The sequence below is a fragment of the Saimiri boliviensis genome, chromosome 13 (genome assembly GCF_048565385.1).
Source record: "Saimiri boliviensis isolate mSaiBol1 chromosome 13, mSaiBol1.pri, whole genome shotgun sequence".
In the NCBI taxonomy this organism is placed as follows: domain Eukaryota; kingdom Metazoa; phylum Chordata; class Mammalia; order Primates; family Cebidae; genus Saimiri; species Saimiri boliviensis.
Window position 1 is genome coordinate 4,598,444 of NC_133461.1, and position 23,357 is coordinate 4,621,800.

At 41.5% G+C, this 23,357-nt stretch overlaps 1 protein-coding gene across 1 annotated transcript; it reads left to right on the forward strand.

Moving 5' to 3' along the window:
• The first annotated feature begins 9,308 nt into the window (after nt 1–9,308).
• Nucleotides 9,309–17,789, forward strand: SMIM21 (small integral membrane protein 21). Its single transcript, XM_039463515.2, is given in 3 exon segments — nt 9,309–9,449; nt 17,659–17,682; nt 17,685–17,789. Coding segments are annotated over 3 exon segments (270 nt in total).
• Nucleotides 17,790–23,357: the final 5,568 nt, after the last annotated feature.

The window sequence follows — 23,357 nt, forward strand, 5'->3', positions numbered from 1 at the left end:
AGGTGTATCCCCTAGTGGTGGGATTGCTGGATCATATGGTAGCTCTACTTTTAGTTTTTCAAGGAATCTCCAAACTGTTCCCCACAGTGGACCATCTAACCTATTCTTTATTTTTCTTATTGTTTGGCTCTCTCACTAAGTAGAAATTCCATAAGGATAAAAATATTTTTCCCTTGTGTTCTTTGCTGAATCCTGGAGCCTAGCTCATGTAAGAAGACACAGAATGCATATTCACTGTGTGAGTACATTTTATCTTGTGGCATCAATGATCCAGGGCCAGAGGAGCATCCAGGAAAGGGAAGCAGAGCCTCAGGTACTTATCGGTGTCAAGGAATGTCTGCAAATAGCTTTGGTTACTTATTAGTAGAATGACTTCACACACATCAAATAAATTACTGCCCCTTAATTCCTGATGCATTTGGTAGGAGTGAGACAGTCACATGCCAATTGGGAATGTGAAAAGGGATGGGGAAAAATGAAGAAAGATGAAATGCAAAGAGAAAGAATTTGGCATTCATAATATTCTCACTTTATAAAAATTTTGCATGTAAATATTCTTATTTTGAATGGTTCAGAGAAAATTGTGATTCATTTTTAGGTACTTCAAAATTCATTCATTTGCAAATCTTTTAGGAAATTCTAGTTAATTTCCTAAATTAATGAGATGGGGTAGGGGGACTAAGAGAGGATTCACAAGACAAAAGAATAAAAAAATATTTTTTCAAAATATATGAAAAGAATTCTGAAAGACAAGGTGATTCCTAAGCTGAAGTGAGATAAATTGTCATGAAAGGACTTCAGTGTGTCAAAATAGCCAGTGAGAAGACGATGAACTTGGAAGGACTGGTTTTAGTAATGAAAGAGCTCAAAATCAATTATTTATGCCTATTTATAACATTTTAATTTTGATATGAATGCAAATTTAAAGAAAATTTGCAACAATACAGGAAATCTTCAATGTTATTTATTTATTTTAGACAGAGTGTTGCTCTGTCGCCAGGCTGGAGTGCAGTGTTGCAATCTCAGCTCACTGCAACCTCTGCCTCCCAGGTCCAAGTGATTCTCCTGCTTCAGCCTCCCAAGTAGCTGGGACTCTAGGTGCATACCACCACACCAGGCCAATTTTTATATTTTAGTACAGATGGGGTTTTACTATATTGGCCAGGCTGATCTTGAACTCCTGACTTCGTAATCTGCCTGCCTGGGCCTCCTAAAGTTTTGAAATTACAGGTGTGAACCACCGTGCATGGCCCATTCACTGAATTCACTGGTGAATCTGGCCCATTATCCAGATTCACCAGTTTACATTTCACTATATATTTGCTTTACCAGTTGAAATACAGAGACAGAGACAGAGAGGTAAAGAAATGGAAATGAAAGTAACATTGTGTTCCTTTACCCCTAAATGTGCATTCATTAAGAACAAGGACTTTCTCTTATGTGACCAAGGTACAATTATCCAAATCAGAACATTTAACATAGAAACAATGTGATTATCTAATCCACAGCCTAGATGCAAAATGTGTCAACTGCCACAACAATGTCCTTAAAACTCCCCGCCTCTAGTGCAGGAACTGGCCAGATCCCACATGCATCTCTCATCACGTTTACTTTGTCCACTTGCATTTGGAACTGTAGCTCAGCCTGTGCCTTTCTTCATCTTAACATTTGGAAAAGTACAGGCCACTTACACTGTAGATGTCCCTTCACTGGGAGCTGCTCAGGTTTCCTCATGACGAAATTCCAGTTCTGCACAATGGCAGGAACTATGCATTCTCATTGCACACATGAGGAGGCGCAGGATGTCACTGTCCCAATGTTAGTGATGTTAGCTTTGATCACTTATTTAAAATGAAATTCATCAGGTGTCTGAACTGTGAGATTCTACTTTTCCATTTGTAATTAACAAGTAATTTATGGGGACATAATTTGAGTCCTATTCCTCGTTTAACTTTTGCCCACGCTTTTTGCATCTATTGCTGGTTTTCTCATTCCATCACTGCTTTGATCCATCCAGAAATCATTTGTATTTCAACACTGCACTTTTCCATTTTAGAATTTCCATTTATTTTTATAATTTCTATTTCTCTGCTGAGATTCCTTGTCTGTCCACTTATGATAATCACATTTTCCCTTAAGTCCTTGAACATACTTATTACTGTTGTTTTAAAAGCCCTCGACTGCTAAATCCAACATCTAGATCAAATCAATGTCCATTTCTCTTGGCTTTGGGTAAAATTTTCTGATTCCTGTGCATGTGTAATCGTTTCTTACTAGACTACATGCTGTGTATGCCCACTCTAGAGACTTTAGATTCTGTTACGTTCCTCTAAAGCACATTAGTTTTTGCAATAGCAGCCACTTCACTTGTGTGAACTCAAACTCCAAACTGTGCTCCTTGCAGTGGGCAGGAGAGGAAAGTGCTGAGTCTCCATCCTCTCAGCTGTTGCTTTTCACTGGGAAATGTGGGGGCTTCCCCATGCACATGCAGTCCAGCGGTTACCCAGGGGTAGGAAGAAGTGTGTGCACAAATTTTGTTGCTACCCTGTTTCTACTCTTGGGTTCTACCCATGTAGAGTGTAACTATAACCTAACAATGTGTCATCTTTACTTTTTGATGGCATGTATTTACTGTTGTGCATGGGTAGAACCCAAGAAGTTTTGGGAGTACCTTAAGGCAAGAAAAAAAGAAGAAATGCAAGTGGTACCCAGTGGATTCCCGTCTTTCAAGGGCTGCCTCCCCAGTTGCTGCCTGCCTTTCTTCGTTCTCCTGTGCTTTTGAACAGCTGGTTTCTACATCTCGTCCGGACTGTAATTGCTAACTGTGGCAGGGTTATTCTGGGGCAAGCTTCTCCACTATCATCAGAAGCAGAGCTTCTCTAATCATCTTTTTAAATCTAGAAATTCTCATGGTTTCTTAGAGCTTCAGGCTTCCTGTCAGTATTTTACATGACACTGTAAACTTTCCATCCACATTGTTATTATTTCTATGATATAGAATCCAGCCTTTATTCTCGAATTTCTTCTTACCACTTACCTGAGTGAAGTATCTCTGCATAAATTCTAAAAGCATATTTCTAGTAGTTCAAGCTGAAGTCATCTTGTTCAGTAAATGGGAAATTTAACAGATATTACAAATCACATAATTGGGGCTATGCAAACTTGGGTGTTAGAAAAAATGAACATCTCAGAAGGAAATCTCTCTCATCATATAACATATGCATATTCATATATATGTATAGATAATTTAGGAAAGCCGAGTTTATATAGCTGCAAGTCTATATGCCTAAGGAGAGTGTTAACTGAACTTTGTGCCAAAACTTTAAATATATCCAAGATACTTTTCCAAGTGTCTCCACTCTACTCTGTCAAAGCCAAACAAATTTTTAAATAACAGTCCAGATATGCACTGTCCTCTTTTTATGTTTTCCTCAAAGCACAGTTCACGGCCCCAAACCTTGCTGCAAGCAGGTGAGCACATGTATTTAAAGTGCACCTGGTCTGTGTGTGCACTTCCATTCTGTCACAAGTGACATGACTCCTGCATCTTCTTCCTTACCAAGAGCATTTAGTCCTGGACTGCTGAGAGAAAATGCAATCTCTACAGCAAAGCCAGCTGTACCTTCTAGTTGCCCCTACTGTTGGGTGAATATTTCTCCAAATGCTGGCAGGAAGGGGGTTGACTGCTAAGGAAGGAATTCGCAAGCACTTCCCATATCTGAAAGGAAGGCACAGGAAAAGCCTCAGGATGGAACCTAGGCTGGCTGAAGTGGGAAGATTTCGCTAGATAGAAATTAGAAATGCTCCTACAAAGAAATCCAAGTTCCATGAACACTGTTGCCACCCTGCAATTTAGTGTCATACTCTACTTGTAACTCTAAGCTAACAATGTGTCATCTTTACTTTTTTATGTTATTTATTTACAAGTACATTTTCAGTATCAACCCCTTCATTCATTAATCCTAATGTGGCCTTTTCCAATGTCTACTTACCATTTTAAATACTTATTATAATTTACAGGGCTTTCTTGAACACATCCAAGGTATATTATACGAGGCTAGCTTAATGGAAAGTCTTGTATACCAAAGCAGGGAAAAAAGCACATTTAATTTATGATGGCTTTGAATTTTGATCATAATTTACTCATGGAGACCTATTCATACAAAGCAACACCAATACAATTTTTCAGAAGCAATAAAAAATAAAACAACAAATGCTGATCTGATTAGTTTTTTCCTGAAAGTTAAGACATACTCCATCCTGAGATTATGCAAATTATACTTAACTGCAGAATACTTGGATTATCATAATTTCTCTTAAGCTAATTCTATTAGCTTAACTTTTGGAAGCATTTTAGCTACTAGAATTTTCAAATTTATGTGTTGCTCTTTTCTCTTTAAAGAAACTATCAAGGGCTTGCCCCAGTTCAAGATCTTAAAACACCAAAAGAGATAGATGTACATGGAATTAAGAAAAAATATTACTCAAAAAATTATGCCCCAAGAAGAATCATGTTTTGTAAATTCTTTCATGTCACTTCCTAATTTTAATGCACAAATTGGAGTCTGATTTAAATTAGGAGAAAACTCTTACAAGGATTTTTGCAGAGCACGCAATACATTTAAGACTCCCCTCATGGAAGCCAGGCAGTCTTTATTTCGACAAGATGAAATAAATCATTTGTCAGGGCTCACCATAGTAAAGCAAGTCCATACAGTAAGTGAAAGACACATACATTAAGACAAGGTTCTTGACTCAGTGGGCTTAGAGTTGAAAGGAAGATGAGGCTTCTAAGAACACAAACCACTCCCGGGCAGGTAGAGGCCGGGGCAAGTATCTCCAGGATACGCAACTCAGCAGGCGGGCTGGGGAAGCCGGCAGGAAGAAGGGTCTCCTCAGAGACCAAGAAAGGCTTCTTGAAGGAGACTGTGTTTGAGCTGGGATTTGGTCAGGAGGGTTGAGTGTCCCAGACAGAAGGACTCACATAAGCAAAGGACACAAAAGGAGAAACATTCAGGGACAGTCCCCAGGACCAGCAGGAGGCTATATGAGGTGAAGGGGGTTGGCGCAAGTAGATCAGGACGGGGAATATGGGCGTGGCCAACGCTTTGAAATGTTTGGGCTTCCTTTGGTAACCTGTGAGCACTCCTTGAAGGTCTGAGGTTGGCTCAGCGTAAGAGTGACATGATTTAGACATGGGCATTAGGCCATGCGATGGAGACGGCTGGGCCACTGAGTGGCCATCGCAGCCCTGCATGCCCTCCAGCAGCAGGAGGGTCCGAATCAGCGCAGAACTCTGGGATGTTAAGGGGGATGTGAAGCCAGAACTAGCAGGGGTCGGGGGCAGGGGATGGCTGAGTTAATAATGACAGCAGCTAACTAGAAGGCTGGTGACACCATTCACAGGAGCAGGGAAGTCACAAGAAGGTGGAGGTGGAGGTTGGCCCTGAAAATGGAGTCTTGGGGGGTGCCAGTGGCTCTCAGGCTGACTAGGAGAAGCTCTACACGTGGTTTGCAGGCAGACGATCACATATTTGAAAATAGTGAATAAAACACGAAAGGGAACATGGAAGAGATCACACAAAAGTCAAAGACGGCTCCAGGGGAGTCTACTATTCAAGAGGAAGAGAAAAGAACAAGGACACAAAACAGCCAAAGTGGGGTCCCACAAACAGGGTCACGGTGCAGAGAGGGGACACAGGTTATGAGGGTCTGGGGGAGCAGAAAGCTGCTGACACATTGCATGGCTTCTTAACAGCCTCACAGCACGGCTACCGCAGAGGCGGCGCAGAGTCCTCCCAACAGTGAACGTGTGTCTCTGTGTGCCCGGGGCCTGCATGGGAACTTGAGACTTGGGGCTTGAATTAGGTAGCGGAACTCAGAAAATGGAGTCAGGAGTGAAGCTCAAAGTAAGGACCAGACAATCAGAGGGGGAGTGAGACCCAGAAAGAGAACCCACGAGCAGCGATGCACTTCCCAAGCAAGCCTAAGGCAGAGGCTCTGAAAGCCAGGGAGTGATGAAGAGGGAAGCCACGCAAGCCAGGTTCTTTCTGGCAACGTGCAGCCTCCAAACCCCAGTTTGGGAAAGGACCAGCTTTAGTGTCTGATGCACAGTCGTCTAATTCAACAATAACCTCTACCAGCCAACGATCTACATTTCCAGGGATGATGCTGGCTGTTCTTTCCTTCAGAGGCATCAAACCGGTGTCCTGAACTCCTCTGCACTGACCGGCATGCCACAGACCCCTCAGAGGGCAGGAATCGTGTCTATTTAATCCAGATGCAGTAGATGCTGACAGCTCTCTTCACAAGTCCAAAGTTGAAATAACTTCTATCTGCTTGAAATGTCTCCTTTTCTACAGCAGATTAAAGAAAAATTTTCTTCCATAGAAAAAAAATAGGGTTTACTTTCTACATTTAAGGGGCAAAAAAGCAGCAGCAGCTGAAAGTAAAAAGCTGTGGGCTCTCACATCCCATAAATACAGCAGTCAGATTCTCCAATAAAGCGGGTTAGCAGGATAACCTGGACCAAGTCTCTAAATATGGAAGACCCATGGAGGGAGCAGGTTCATTTAACTAAGACTCTAATCAGAGGCCACTGATGAATCTTAATCGCATGAATCATCCACTGCAGCTCAGCCCATAAACCGCAGGGTCTATCATTCTCATGTCTCATAACAGGTGTGGGAGGAGCCCAACTGACATCATAAAAATCACCAAATGGCGTTTTAAAACACCCACATATGGTTATGATGCCACGCTGCTATGTTAAGCACAGCACACATATTCAGGAGTGATCTCTTCACTGCTCCTGTCCTGTGTGGGTGACAAGACTTCTCATTAGTTATCCATGTCCTCATCGAATCACAAATGCTTCAATCAAGAACAGGCCATGTGAGAGTTTGCAGGAAACAGGACATCTAAACCTGGAATGAGGGAAGGGAGGTAAAGGAGCGAAGAGTCGGGTTGGTAAGACTCACCTAAAAATCGTTTTGTTTTCTATCACCTGGTACATGCCTTGCTTAGCGGGCCCACGTTGCACTGGCACATGCTTCAGGCTGTAGTAGAAGGCTGGCTTAACCTACTACATGGTTTAAGTTTTCAGAAAGAATTTTCAGCAGATGCAGTAAATATGGTCAAATATGTCAGTGCTATTCCTAATTATTTAAAGTTAACTACCTAAAATCCACTGACTATGGATTACCTTCACCCAGGCCTTCGGCCCCAGCTGACCCACAGGGCTGTTTGGAATTAAAATGTTTCTTTCTTAATGCACAAACAACCACATTTAAAAGACAGCTAAGAAACCACAATCCCTTTCCAGCAAGTAGTTCTTACTATCATACAAAGCAAGTTCACATCTTGTCACTTCATTTTGACCTTCTGGTTATCCTGCCTATTTTGTAGGAAAGCAAACAGATCTGCAAAGCTTGGGTCAATTATCCTAGATCATGTGGAGGACAATTGTTGCAGCCGGGAGTTAAACTATCCTCGCTCTATCTCCAGTCCTCATAGATTCTCTATCAGAACTACAGAAGGGCAGGAGGAAATAGAAAAACCATTCTAAAGTATAACTATAACTGGGAAAAAACTCTGAGCTCATTAGAAAACTAGAAAACTATATCCGTTGTTCTTGTTTCCAACTTTTAAGTTGTACTTAACCATAAAAACCATGTTTATAGATTACAGTGACCTGATTTGCATATGACTATCATCAAAATAAACATGATTATGGTTTTTTTGCCCCTCTAAGTCTAGTTGGCAGAGAGCATCTTCGTCCTTTCTTGGTGCCTATCTCAACTGTAACAGACAAGGCTGTCCCTCCTAGACGAGGTCTCTTTCTGCCCCCCACATACCACTGTCGTTTAGCAGCTGGAAGTTTGAAGTCTGTGGGAAATTGAGGATTAATTTTTAATCTGTGTTTTTTTTTCTTCTCTGTAAATCACCAACTCTGAGAATTCTAGGTGTCACTCTGCACATGTGTGGTCCACAACTATTAACTGTCACAACTTGGGATCTGCTAAAAAACAAGCTTCCGAGCTCCATTCTTGTCCCTCCCTGCAAGTTCAAGCCTCATCTGTCTCTCGCCCTCTGCACATTTCTGCCTTTCCCTTGTCCATGGCCTTGGTGGGACCCACCATTGTTTGCTCTTCTTTCTAGAGAATGAGTTTTGTGTCCAACTAGATGAGAAAAACCACTCAGGACAAGACCATCAGAACAGCACTGGGCTACTGATTTGCATGCTGCGCATATGCTCACTGTTCACACAGTAACAGATATTCTATTAATCATACTGTGCGTCAAGCACAGTGAATATTGTCCTGGGCACTTTTACTCAACACCAACACTATGGGGCACCCATCATGAGCTTCTGCAGGCAGGGACTCACAACCATGTGCACCTCTCTTCATCAGGCACCTTGTCAAAAGCCATACACACTCAGGAGATAGCGCAGCGAGTGCTCAGTGAATGTGTATGTGTCTGTGTGTGTGTGTGTGTGTGTGTGTGTGTGTGTGTGTGTGTCTGTGAAGTACGCTTTAATTTTCCACTCGTTGAGCACCGTTTACAAACAGTGGAGGACCCTGAGTATTCCCAGGAGGCAGCACAGCAGCACCCAGAGGCCACCACACTTCTCAGAGTCACTCCACCCTACAGTGACGGTCTGCACAAGGGCTGCTTCCAGGGGGGCTCCGAAGTAACCTCCTTCACTCGGCTTTCCTCCTGCTCTTCTTTGATGCTTATCTTCCAGCAGAATCTCTCTCACTTTAACAATTAAATGGACAACCAGGAAACCTACACTTGGAATCCAGTGAAAGAAATGTTAGATTCCTATGGAGTGTCTCATCAGGTTAAAGGAAAGTCACCGAAATAACTTTCCTAGGTGTCTAACATCCCAAGTATGACGGGAAAATGAGTTTCTACATTTTGCTTAGGGCACAAAAATAATCCTAGATTTTGTTTCCATTAAAACGCATATAGTAGTATTTATTTTGATTCAGAAGATGCAGTTTGTTTTTAATATTCACAAAAGCTTCTTGCCATCAGATCCAAAGATTGTGCTTTGGAGATATGTTTAAATATTCTCATGCGGCATCACTGAGTCATAGAATAACTTGATAAACCTGAGAACTCTATGTGTGGGAAGATTCCATTTGGCTTTGTAAAATAATACTTGGATCTTCAAGGTTGGCAAAGAACAGGAAATACTCATTGGGAACTTAGTTACCAGGTGTCATAGCACCAGCTCTGTGTCCTCAGAGTCACTGTCATCAAGGAGACCTCTAACTGGTCACTGCTACAGCCCCCACATGGACCAGTATGTTCCCACATCTCCTCCCCAATTCCCCATAACACAGCTGGGAACATTTAAACAAGACTCTACAGTAAAGGGATAGATACTCAGGGGGAATTCTCTGCAGAAGGAAGCACCTACCACATTGAGTTTGTGGGTCTTTAACTTTGGAAAAGAGGGAAGTATCTCTGCTGAGCTATGGTCCTACAAAGCACTCTTTTGCCCCAACCTCCTGTGAGTGCTCTGTCTCTCAAATCCAGATTCTACAAAGTTTAAGTTGAGACGTCAATCCAGAGTTCATTCTTTCTTGGTTCTGGCCAAGACAACCTCCCAATTCCAGTTCCCAATCTGAGGCAGAGCAGCCCCTTGCAGAGAAGGTACTGGGCCCTCCCCTTGTGCATTACATCAGCATACAGGCCAATGAGTCCATGTTCTCTCCCCTACACAGAGATCCTCTTAACACAGAAGTGAGGATGCCTCCAAGTGCTTTAAGCCTAAGTGCACCTGCAACACCTACAGACTCAACCTACCCAGACAGAATGAACACGGTGCTCCTAGCAGAAAGCTTCTTTTCCTTCATTACGGGACAGAAGCAAAAGTTGCAATGAATTTTGGCATTCATGAAGGAGTAGACTATGCGCCGGCAGCAGACCCCATTAACAGACACCCCATTTGCAGAGGTGATGGGGTGTTCAATGGCTTATGAAAAGGAAGTTTTGACCCAGTCATATATCAAAAAGGTTAAAGTCCTAAGACAAATTTTCTAGAAAGTCTTCTCCTGTAGCACAGGGTTCCTCTTAGTGTTTCTGACTGAAGAGGAGATGGGATGGGAGAAGGCAGGACGCATCTCCTTCCTCTCTCATGATTTCCAACACTGCTTCTTTCTATTTCCTTTTCTGTTTTTGTTTGTTTGTTTCACATTTTAAAAGTAAGGATCTTAAAGTTCTTCAGTCTTAAATAAATGTAACTGATCCTCATAGAAGGCTTTAGAAGCCGGTTTTGTGCATTTTGCATGTCATAGTTATAAGTGGATTTGAAGTCCTTATAACACTTTATAAATTTCATCAGTCAACATCCAGATAGGTAGAAGCTTAGGTACATGATGGTGGTTATGATTTAATCCTAGGCCAGCGTGTGCTGGGTTAGTCTCCAGGCCTTGTGTGAAGGCTGTGATGGGGTGCATGACTCAGGAGGCACTCGGTGGGAAATCAAGAGAGGCAATGGTAAAAACAGTACCTCAAACCTTTCAGGGCAGGTGGTCTATACCAGGTACACAGCAGACATGAGGAATGCAAAGATGGGCGAGGCAGGGGCCCCCACCTCTGGGAGCACATGGATGCAGAGACCATTCCTGTCCCCTCCATCCTCAACCCTTGATTTCTTCCATCTTTTTCAGGTTGAAGGTTAACTTGCTGCTGAAGAGACTTCAGCAGCATGGGAACTTATGTATAATCTGAATAATCAAAAGTAAAAGAGTTCATCTTCTGGGTCCTACTTCTGCTATTTTCATCCACTGCTTCCTACCCATGTGCTAAGCATTTTCATGCAGCCTCATTTGTCTTTTCAATAAGAAAGCCAGTTGATAACTCATTCACACTTAGGTGTGCTGTTAAACCACAAAAAGTTGACCAGGAAAACAACACTTAATAATAAATCAGATGATGGTAACATCTCAGTAGCCAGTAGGAAAATGGTTTCAGATGTGAATAATTCTCACTACTTTATGGATCATACAACATAGATACCATTCATTAATGACTCTAAAGCCAACACAGGTATGAAACTACAAGGAATTCCTTCCTAATATTGCCCAGGCAGTGGACTAGGGCTTTGTTTTTTCTTCTGGGCAGTGTTCACTGGTTCCAGAACTATGTTTCTGATCAGATCTTCACATTTAATTTCTTCTTAGGTATTGATGCATCTGAGAGTTTTTATTTACTGAAAACTCAGTATGTCCTGTTTGCAGGCAGTGATTGAGTGTCCAGTGAGTCCAAGTATCTCCGTATGGATGCTGTGGATCAGTTTGGTGTCCAGTGGAATCTGTGTCATGCACAGAGGATGAAAATCCAAAAGCCAACATGGGTTCTAGCAAAACAGACAACCTGTTCCACTGGAGTTGTGTCAGACTGAGTGTTCACATTTGTATCATCTGTCACAACTATTTATCCCTCCCCTTTCTCAGTAACAGCAAACACACTTGCCTATCACCCTGCAACTGGGGGGAGCAGATCCACTACCAGGCTTGGCCTGTGGCTTGCTTCGGCCATAACAATGTGAGCAGTGTGATGTGTGGCATATCTGAGCAGAAGCTTTGAGAGCAATTGTGTGGTTTGGCTCTTCCCCCTGTACTTCTCATCTTCCGTGAAAAGGGCTTGTCCCCCCAGATCTCTGCTCCTTAGCCTGAGTTCTGGAATGAGAAGACACACAGTGTCACAGTAGTGAGATATTTTAAACAAGAAGAAATGTTCCTTGTCATAAACCACTGAGATTTTGGGGTTGTTGTCACTACAACATACCTGACTACTACATTGTGACATGGGCACCAGGACAAGGGACATGCACTACATCCCTTGTCACAGTGATTTTTAAAATCCATTACTATCCACAGGTCTTGGAATGATGCATGCATCAGGCAGGCAGGATAACAAGTGCACTGGGATTCTTCTAAACTTCTTAGGGATTTCAACAGTCCTATCAATTGAAGGAAGAGTAATCCTCCACCCCATGCAAGGACATTATTAGTGTGAAACTCCCAAGTATGGTATCATATACATATGCCCTAATAACAGAAAGGAATCCTTCCTCTTCTGAGTTAATTAAATAAACTGTACATTATTCATCAGGTTTCTGATATAATATTGCTTCTACTTGTATGTGTAATCATAAAATAATTCATAGAGTTGCAGGTCAAGGAGGGAAAATTAAATATTCCATTTTCAAACCTGACATGGACACCCACCCCTAATAAAATGTAGTCACTAATAAGAATCTTCTTGACTGCATTTGCTACTTATTTTTAAGTGTCAGTGCATTCATACTATGACTTGGTTTTACTTGGTTGATCAGAAATGATGCCTGTGCCTTCAGAGAAGTCATAACTGAATAGCTAGAAGAGTCAGATTACAACTATAGGTGATCTTCTCTTTTGTACTGTCAAATGAAGAAGAAACAAAATGGTCAAACATTCTTGATGTAATGTGTTGCAAAGAACAGTTTCAATCTGAATGGTAGATTTAAAAACTCAAAGACTAAACAGTAATAGACAGTGAGTAGCAAACTGATTGCATTCCAAAAGCATGTCACTAAAATGACAGTGTCTTAACTGTTTAAGGCCATTAGTAAAAAAAATTGGACTTTGATGTCTCTTGCACACTTGAAATTTACAGGTGATGGGTAAATTTCACTTATCAGAATAGAAATACTTGGGCCAATCAAAGAAGAGTGAAAACAGCACAGGTAATTTATTAATTCTCTGTTCTCTCCTAAAATGTGCTTAAGCCAGTGCTATTGGCTCCATATTTTGTGGTTGCAAAGTTTAAAGAAAAGGGCACAGAAACCATGAGACATCCCTGAGGCCCGAGTCCCATCCCATCACCTCCTTGCTGTTTGCCCATAAGAAAAGTGACTTCTCCAAACCTCTTTGTACTACCTGGGACATCACACTGGCCTCATGGGCTGGCTGGAAAGCTGAGGGGTGTGGTGTGAACGCACCTGGCACAGCCCTCACTCCGAGAAGGGTCACTGGGGCTGCCTTCCCTTTAAGGTCCCTTCAAATTAAATATTTCTGTTGTTTAGAAACAAGTTTATCTCCTAACTCTGTTTCCAAGGTTTCTCTCATTTTATATAAATCAGTAAAGCCTCTTTTTTCCCTTAAAGTTAAAAGGACAACCTCTCCAACTGACTGCTATAGGACATTAAGAGAGCTACACCAAATGCTCTGAGATTGCAGAGGTGCAGGGAACAGCTGTTTTTGGAAACACTGCAACCTTGAACCCTCACCGGACATAATGACATATGCGTAAAACCTCTGGGAAGTCCTATAGGAATAAAGATGGATTAATTTTTTGGGAAGGGGTGGAATTTGCAAGAAAAAAGTAGCATTATTTTTAATACAGCATTTTAATTTTCAAAACCGATCTGATCTCACAGTAAAATGTATTGAACTCAATTAGTGAGCACTCAAGTCTTTTATTGAATTCTCAAGTCCTGTTTTGATAAATTAAGGACAAAATGTTTTTAATAGCAGAGAGAAATATAATTTACATACTACAAAATGTAGCCTTAAGTGTCCAATTCAGTGGTTTTTAATATACTCACGGAGTTGTGTAACCATTACCATAACTAATTTTAGAATATTTTTATCACCTCATAAAGAAACGTCATGCCCATCGGCAGTCATCCCTTCCTCCCCGTCCCTCCAGACCCTGATAACCACCATCCTGTTTCTACAGCTTTACCTATTCTGGACATTTCAGATAAATTCAGTCACACAACATGTGGTCTTTTGTGACTGGCTCTCACTAAGTATAATGTTTTCCAGTTCATCTTCATTGCAGCATGTGTCTGCCTTCATTCCTTTCTGTGGCTAATATTCAACTCCATGGATTTACTGACTTTTGTTTATGCATTCATCACTTGATGCACATTTGGATCATTTCCACCTTTTGACTATTATGAGTAATGTTGCTCTGAACATTTGTGTACAAGTTTTTGTGTGGACATACATTTTTACTTCTCTTGGGTATATCTCTAGGAGCAGAACTGCTAGCTGTATGATAACCTTATTCAATATTTTGAGGGACTGCCAGTCTGTCTCTTAAAGTGAACCAGCTCATTTTCTTTTGATTAAAAAAAAATGGGGGGTTAAATGTTCAGTGGATGCATAGCCCTGCCAAAGATGTTCAGTGACTTGGATGACACAATCTTTGAGGTGCCCATTGAGTCAAATTCCTGCCTCCCTGCTTCCCCATATCCCTCTCCACGGTGCCCCCTGGATCAGGAGGAACAGGTCTTGGCCTCCCACAGTGTCCAATGGACACTCACTGGCCTGTCTTGCACAGTTGTTATGCTGACTTCTGGGCCAGTGGCCCTGCTGCGTGGGTGGCTTTGGCTAGACTATTGAGAGTTAAGCGGGTCCCCAAGGAGTCCAGACCCTGGCTGTCCAGTTGTGAAGGCTCTGTTGTATCTTTGTTTCAACCCCAGTGACTGTTATATTGATTCTCAAAGTGAAGTCTGGGAGTCCCTGAGGCGTTTTCAGGGATCCAGAATCTCAAAATTACCTGCATGATAACACTAAGACATTAGTATTATGTGCAGCAGGGTTTTCCAGAGCCTGCATGAGGTTAGGTATTTCAAAAGACTCAGTGCAGAAGCAGATAAGAAAACCCAGTTGCCTTCAGTTAAGCCGGGCATTAAAGATGTTTGTCAAAACGTGAAACAGTCCCATTTGTCTCATAATTTTTCTTTCCTCTGGACATGGAGCTGAGCAGAACCAGGCTTCTCCTAAAAGCCCGCAGCCTTCCGCAAGCTACACATGGAAGTTGAGCAGCTAGCCCCAAAGTTCTTGGGCACCTTACACCCATTTTGCTATTCCTGTCATGTCCCCCACCCTGACCCCACAGAGCTCCACGTGGGAGAGACACCAGGATGAGACCTTTGATTTCTTCTGACCCTCCCTGATCATGGAGACCTTACACATGCCACCTCCTCAGCTCCCTCCACTCCTGACCTGTGGCCACTGCACAGGTCCTGCCAGCTATCTCACGGTGGGAGCCGGAGGAGAACCTGCAGCTCAGAGTCATGAAGAGGAAAGATTTCATTTCAGTACTCTCAAATACTGTCACTTCATTTAATCCAGTGTTTCCCAAATTAATAAAAACCCCTTTCTTAAAAATAATCTGCTAATATCTTGGGGTTCCAGGTTTACACAGAATGCTGTAGGAAGCATTGCCATTAGGAATTATACTTGTTCTTCAGTGACTACAGACTTTAGATATTTCTGGAAGTTCCTCATGGGACCTAAAGCTGATTTTTGTTTTGTATTTGTTTTACTTAAGTCAGTCACATTTACAGGAAAACTGCTTCAGGCCAACTCAAATAAAGCAAAAGATTCTCCAGATTCAGGCTCTAGATAAGTCCAGGTGCTTCCATGGACATCATACAGCATGACATCCTAATTGGGAAAAGAATGTCGTTCATGCTCTTAGGATTCCCCTTGAGAATGGCTCACTGGCTTCTCATTTTCCTGTAGAAGTATTTCCCTCTCACTACTAGCAGTGGTGGTATTTGTGGAATATCACAAATATCTGTGGATCCCCAGGGCTGTGGATCTCCAGGCAAACCCCAAGGATCCTAAAACTAGAGGATCCTGGAATTAGGGCCCAGGAAAGCTCCCAATATTTCCTTCTGCTCCATCGTCTCTAGCTTGGTTTTATTTGCATTAATGCCTGGTAACAGCACTCTTGTTGTTATCCTTGGCTTCAAACATAGGACAAGTGGAGAAGAAAAGAAAGAAGGAATTGAGACCCAACACTCCAGTGACTCTCTTTAGTCACTTACCTTTCTTCCCAGTGAGGAAGCTCCCAGGTTTCCACCCATACAAATGCATCCCGATGGCCCTTTTGCAACAGTAAAGCACTATTTAATCAAGCAGTACAGACCTAAGCATAGTTTATGATCGTTGTATGTTGGAGACCATTTTGAATTTACAAAAAGAGATGGAGACCCTGATTTCGAAGTTAAGATGCAATGACACGTATTTCAACAAGAATTAAATCCACCAATTCCATCTCTTTGTAACTGGAATAAAGACTTTAGCAGCATTAAGAAATCCCATCTTTCTCCTTTTCCTCCTTGACTTCCTCAAGGCTGGAGGCCTACTAGCTGGTAGACTATTAGAATGCAAATGTGATACAACCCGAATAGCTCCCGCTTTGAAACAGAAGGGTGGCTGAGTACCTGCTCTCTCTCAATGCAATACTCCAGCGCTGAGGCCAGTCCAGTTCCTCCCATCATCAGTCAAGCCCTGACCCTAAGCCTGACTACTTTCAACTTATGAGGAGCTCCATCCCACATTCTTCACTGGTGCCTAGCCCTATTTTACCAGTAGATGGATGCTGGAGTTGGGGAAAGGGAGCTGGGAGAACCTCCCTAATTAAAACAATTTTTCCTTCATCTAGTTAACAGCAGGTAATCTGAGATCGTTCCTTCCCACGGTGGCTCAGTGCCCCCTCATAACATGAAAGAGGCACTGTCCTTCCCTGTGCACACAATCTGCAACCAGGGACAGCCACCGGCCACCGAAAGGATAAGGCCCCATGTTAACTATTTTCTCATTTGTTAGTTTAAGGAAATCATTTTCTTCCATTTTTCCACTTCTTGAAAGTATATCTACAAGTTTTTAGCCAAGAATTGTTGCATATAGTTGGTTTAGGGATCACATATTTAACTTGATGTGTGTTTATTCTTTTTTTTCTGAGAAAGCAGCAGCATGCTAAATAAAACTTAACTTCAGGGATCCTGTTATTCCAGTGGCCATCACCTTGACTGGATTTATTTTCACTGTTATTAGTTTTCATTGATTTCATTTATGGTCTTTCAGCCAGTTATCAGTCGTCAAGATGCTTTCTTAAAAGAGTATGAAAGTTTTTTTTATAGTTCTACATGTGAACATGTACCCCAGAACTTAAGGTATAATAATAATAATAATAATGAGTAAATAATTTTAAGAACTATTTAAACAAACAAAAATTAAAATACGGAGACATTTAAAAAAAATTTAAAGGCTGTAAAATTCAGAATAAAAGACACAAAACTTATTGCTATGAACTGTAACCTCTGCTAAACCAACAATATATGGTATGGTTTGAGGAAAATTTTGTTGGCACATTGTCACTTGTATTTTTTACCACTTAAAAAAAATTCAGTCAGTGATGTCTGTGCTTAAATCACACTGGAACACTAATGCCATACCGGCCACAGATCCCTTTGATAATCCACCTGGCATGTACTCGTTGTATTTAAAAGCCATGAGAAACCTGAGGAATGATCCGATCTGGCACCCTCAAGTTCATAGGGAACTCTGTTTCATAGAACTCTCTGTGAAGCTGCTTTTAATTTACACTGATACTTAAAATTCTACATGGAAGATCTCAAGAGTTGTTTTAGATGTATTACCTTTTCCCCAACTAATTTTATAACTCAATAAAAACCATGGTTCTGGTTTTACTTCTGCAACTTGACCTTAAATATATAAACTTATTTATTTTAAACAAAATTGATTGTTTGATAAGGAGTTAGCTGCGTGTAGCATGAAGCTTGAAAAGCCAGATACTGTAAATAGTAACTGTAATTATTTCCTTTTTCAGTTTGCAAATGAATACCATATTCATGTTTCTTCACATTGTTGGTTCTTTTCCATGTGATTGGTGTTGCTGAGGGTCACAGCAGGATACAAGGTATTTCTGAAGACTGGAAAAGGGCAAACAGCGTATTTTGAAAGTGGGTAAATAATAACCTTAGCAGTTAAAAAAAATACTAGAACATTCATCAAGCAATCAATTTACAGCCACCTAGGAGAGTGCAAATGTTGGACTGCTATCAAATTACTTAGTAAAAAGTAAATTAGGCCAGAGGAAATTAATATCCATCCGTGATAGAGCAGAGGCTACATAGATGGACAGAGTGAACCATGTATTCTGCAGCGACCTCCTTCTATCTGAGGTCGCTCATTGAGACAGGATGAGCACTTCATCAGCGAGAGCCTGCAAATCTCTTATTGCCTCTGAGAGCCTGTGACATGAGACTTTCTAATAGGTAAACCATTTCATAATGAATCCCTCCTGGTCTTTTAGTCAATAACTCTCTTGGGAAGAAGGCCAAGAAAACTCAGCCGTTCTTTGAGTTTATTTCTAGAGTGATTACAGTTGTGCTTAGTTAAGGTCTCTGTGTATCAACAGATAGGTGTAAAGTTGACTGGAAACATTTTCAGAGGCTTCTAGTCAAACTTGAAGGCATATTAATTTTATTTTTCCTTCCACAGGTAAAAACCTCCTTCTTTCTCCCACTGCAGATTGTTTGTGTTTTCAACATACCCAGCCCTCACTCAGAGAAGAAAAGAAATAAAAAAAGCACCCACTCATGTGAGCAGCCAAGTTTCAGACACCGATGGGCATGAGCTCTTCCAAATGTCTCCTGTTCTGGAGATGTTCACAGTCCTTGTGTCAAAACTGAAACAAACAAGCAAACAAAAAAATAAAAGACTTACTACCAAATACCCTAGGAATAAGACTTAAGCTCTATTTGGAAATTGAATTTCTTCCATAGTCAATCAATATTTAATAAAGAAAGAAAAGGAGCTCATTACAAAGACCATCTTGTTTCTCCGCAAGTCATCTATGTGAGATTCCAGAATTTCAGCGCAGTAAGTTCTTAATTGGAACATTATATATTCTCTTTGCAGCCAGTGAACACACATCACTTCATGAGAAAGCACCATAGCCAACATTTCTCCTGGTCTGCTCGGGGTTTCAGTGAAGGGCAGGCCTTCACCTTGGGAAATGAGGTAGAGCCAAGCTAACCCCAGAGAGACGCTGAGCTTACAGAGAACTGAGTGATGATGCCAGCATAGTCTTGAGTTTTATTTTCAGTTTGAGTACTGCTAACTAGTCTGTACAGTCACAGGCTTACTGCAGGGAGTTTATTCTACATCAGCTGTATTCTCTCTTCCTTAGCAGCACTTAATGAGTCGAAGAGACTGGAAAGTTGTTCCCAGCCAAGCCAATATCCTGTGAGTTATAAATGGCATTTCATGCTCATATGCAGATTTCCTGCACTGAAGTGAATTATTTACAAGGCAAGGCTTATGGATTCCAACAATTGGCTGCCTGAGATTTACACCTACTGGCTGTCTCTACTCTCCTGCTGGGAGACTGTGACGTTTCCCACTGCCCTTTAAGATCTGAAGATTTAACGGGAGCTGCTCTTCCTGAGGCAGGTGCTCCCTTGCTTGAGATGGTAACTGAAAGGGCTATGCACCCTAGAACCTGGAAGGTAAACTAAGGCTCTCCTGGAGGCACTTCTCTCTGCCCTAGGAGGATGCTATCTGCACATAAATGCACAGGAGGAGCACCAGGAAGAATTTAAATTCTGGAGAGGCCTTTCTGCCCATTAGCAGTGATTTTATAACCTTGAGTTTTAGCTAATTAGTTTCATAATTTCTTTTTGAATGTGTGAAAATCCAAATTTTCTCCTAAAGGAAGCTCTGTGTTCAGCAGTGTGCTCTGCCCCTGTGGAACAGAAGAACCAATGTGTCCTTTCTGGCTCCCAGAAACTCCAGGGGTTGAAAAGTCTCCCAACTTACAGCAAAGATGATGAAAATATAAGTTAAGAGTTTGACACCAGGCAAATCCACCAGTGGAACAGTAAAAACAGTACAGAAACCAATTTAAGTACACATGGGTCTCTAATCTATCATAAACGAAGCATTTAAAATAAGTGGGAAAGGATAGTTTTTAAAAACATGTTGAATGAGAACAATTGACTATGCATTTGGAAGAAAATAAAAGGAAGATCCCTACCTTATATCACAAAAATAAATTTATGTTAAATCAAAGACCTAAGTGTAAAAAATAAAAACCAAAAGAATTCTGGAAGAAAATATGAAGAAAAAATAGCCTTGCAGTGAGAGTCAACAAAATGAAAGAAGGAAAAAAATGGCTAATGTTTTCCTAATAAAAGCAAGACTAAACAAAATTAAAACACAAGTGACAAACAAGGGAAGGAAAACATTTACAACTGACTATTAATATCCCATATTTAGAGAAATCCAACTTATTGAAAGAAAATGACAGACATTAAGTTAAGGGATAAGGAATACATATAGGCAAAAAAGAAATACGAATGGCAAATACATCTGTGAAAAGATGCTCATCCACAGTATTGATTAATGAAGAAGTGAGTAGCAACAAAATAGATTTTGCCAAATCTGATTGTTAACATGTCATATATTGTTCACATTGATTGCTGTTGAGGCTGTGAAAAAACAGGCAGCTTCCTAATTGTTGGCAGGAAAAACCGACTGCTACAAACATTTTGGGGGCAATTTGGAATTATCTAATAAAATATATTTGCATACCCTTTTGCCATGCCATCTCACTTTAATGAACCTAACAAAAAATAAAATAAAAATATTATAAAGGTATGTGGACAGGGATTCTGATGGAGTCCTGTAACAGGAAACATTGTCTGCAGCCTAGTATCTACCAGTGAGAGAATGTGTTGAGAAATTATGATAAGCTCATAAAATGGAATGCCATCTTCTCATTAAAATCTGTAAACAACCAAATTTCCATCAATAAGGGAACAGTTAAATAAACTGTAGTGCTGCCATTAAGCTGAATGTTACGTAGCTTCTAAAGAGAATGAGACTGAGCTGTACGTAGATGAAAGATCTCTTTGCCACCTCAAGTGAATAAAGGAAGTTGTAGACAAATGATAGATACTATAGGTAAATAAACAGATGGTTGATGGACGATTAGATAGACCCTGTGTAACTTTTTGTTGAGTCTGTGTGTGTGTCCACGGAAGGAAACGACCCTCGGAGTTGTTAGTGGCGGTGGACGTTCATTTTGTGCGTGTCTAGAAGCTCACATGTTAGTTTCGCCTGATGGTGGGAGCACACTCCTAGGCAAGTCAGGATGCTCATCCTTCCCCAGGACTGGATGGTGTTGTCACATGTCAGGACCATCCATTCTGACATCAGCAGAGACTCCCAGCAGCAAAGACCCCTCCTCTGGCGGGGGAGCCAGTCACTGGATCAGGGACCCTTCAGCCCCATTCCTGCTCTACAAGCTCTTACCTACCTCCACACAGAGAATACAGAGAATTGTTCTGCCATTACTGACCATTGCTTGGCCATGGGAAGCTCTGGGCAGCTGTTAAGGCCCCTCTGCCCTGAGATCCCTATATCCACTCTCACTTTTAAGCTCTTGGTGCTTCCACGAAGGTTACCTGGGAAACGGGTCTCTCTCTATGCCCAATCCTTTCTGGGGTTTTTGTTAGCTCCGTATGAGGTGTTCATGGTGAAAGAGAAAGAGGGCAGAGCTCAGCGTCTCTTCCATTAGGAACCCACTAACAGAAGAAGGAGAATTTGTGCACTCCTCTTTCCCTATCCGAAAGTCCCAGGGAATCTTGATCTTGTCAGGATTGGGTGCATGACTGTTACTTGTCAGCCATTCTTACAAATACATTTTATAAACTGAATATTCTCTTAATACTCTCTGAATGTTCTCTGAATTCTAGGCTCTCAGAATTCAAAAATCAGCATGAACTTTCCCCCGTCTTTTTTGCTGGTGTCACCTACCCGAGTGAGGAATGCAAAGTACCAAGGGCAATTATGTGGTCAAAGGGTCCAAAACCACCTGGGGTAAAGCATCAGTACACCACATTTGTGTTTGCCAAATCCCAGCTCTTCTTATTTTCTCTTCACAATCAGATGCAAAACAACAGTAAGAAACATCCTCCACTCTTAGTGAGAGCTGAGGATTTGGATGACGTGGACCAGCTGGAGGAGATTTTCCAGAAGGCAACTGACTACATTCTCATCAGCCGTGGCAGTTCCCCAGGAAGCCCCTGGGCCTCAGTGGTAAGGCAGAGCTCTCTTCTCCTTGACCCATCTTTCCCCTCCCCCAGCACTCCTCCGTCTTCCTTCCTCCTCTGATATGTGAAGTGGCTTCCTCCCAAGTAGGAACCCAGCAGCCATGTTGAGGCATCTTTTCAGCAGTCAATGGGACAGGGGTTGTTTTTTATTCTTTTTTGCAGTTCTGTTTCCTAGCACAGTGCTTAGCATGTAGTAAGTGCCCAATAAACAGGAGAATAACTTTGCATTTACATGAAAACACTTTTTGAGACCAAGGCACATTCTTTACATTTTCTTAGGGACAAAAAATTTTCGTTTTTATCCTTTGACAATAAATTTTATCTCTATAATCAACAGTAACTTGAAACTCATTTTGGAAAACAATATAGATAACCATGCTAGATAATGACTCTGTGCGTGTGTGTGCGTGTGTATGTGTGCATGTGTGTGCACGTGTGTGTGTGTACATGTGCGTGGGTGTCTGGATGTGTGTGCGGGTGCATGTGTGCATGTGTGTGTGCATGTGTGTGTGTGAAACAGATGGAGAGAGACTCCTAGACATCATAATCCATACAAATCAGGAGTTTGATTCTTTGCAAAATAAATAGTCATTCTTTGTTTTTGCTATTGTTTTCTAAGGTAAATACTATGAAAGGCACAGCACTCATTTGAATGCCTGTATGTCATTTATTTGACTAATTTATTTAACATATTTGAGGTGTCTACAATTTATTCATCCCCGTTCTAGGCAATGCTGAACATGTGTTGAAGAAGACAAGGTGTTTGCACTCGTGGTACTTAGGAGAAGGAAGACATCCTAAGTCAAGCAAGGAAGGGCCTTACACAAAGATCCTGAGGCAAGAGGGACTGGTCATATTCTAGAGACTGGAACATGGAATCTGTTCAGTCTGGCTGGAATGAAAATTGCAAGGGGGGGGGAAGTGGAAAAGAGGGGTAGGGGATGATGAGAAACGGATTTGAAGGGAAGCAGGTCATACCAGACCACAAATGGCCTTAAGTGTCCTATTTCATCCTAAGAGCAATAGGAGTGATTAAAGGGTTTAAGTACAGACATTGGATCTCTGCTCTGTAAAGAACAGTTCCATAGCAAAATGGGAGATTACTGAAGGAGGCAAGATTAGAGGCAGGATGATAGTTACGTATCTTCTCCAGATACAAGCCAGAGACCGCTGGTTAAGGCAGGTAATTTCACAGGAGATCGTCAGAAGAACATAAAAGTAAACAAAATCAAAGACATTTAGAATTCACAGTGGTAGGGCCTGTAGATGGACTGGGTTTAGTGTGGAGACAGAAAGTTTGGCAAATGAGTACCTGGCATGGGCTAGGGCTTTGGACCCTCAAATGGGGATCAAAGGAACCATCTCTGGGGGAGGCACTGTTGGATTCCACCTTAGACTTTCTTCAGGA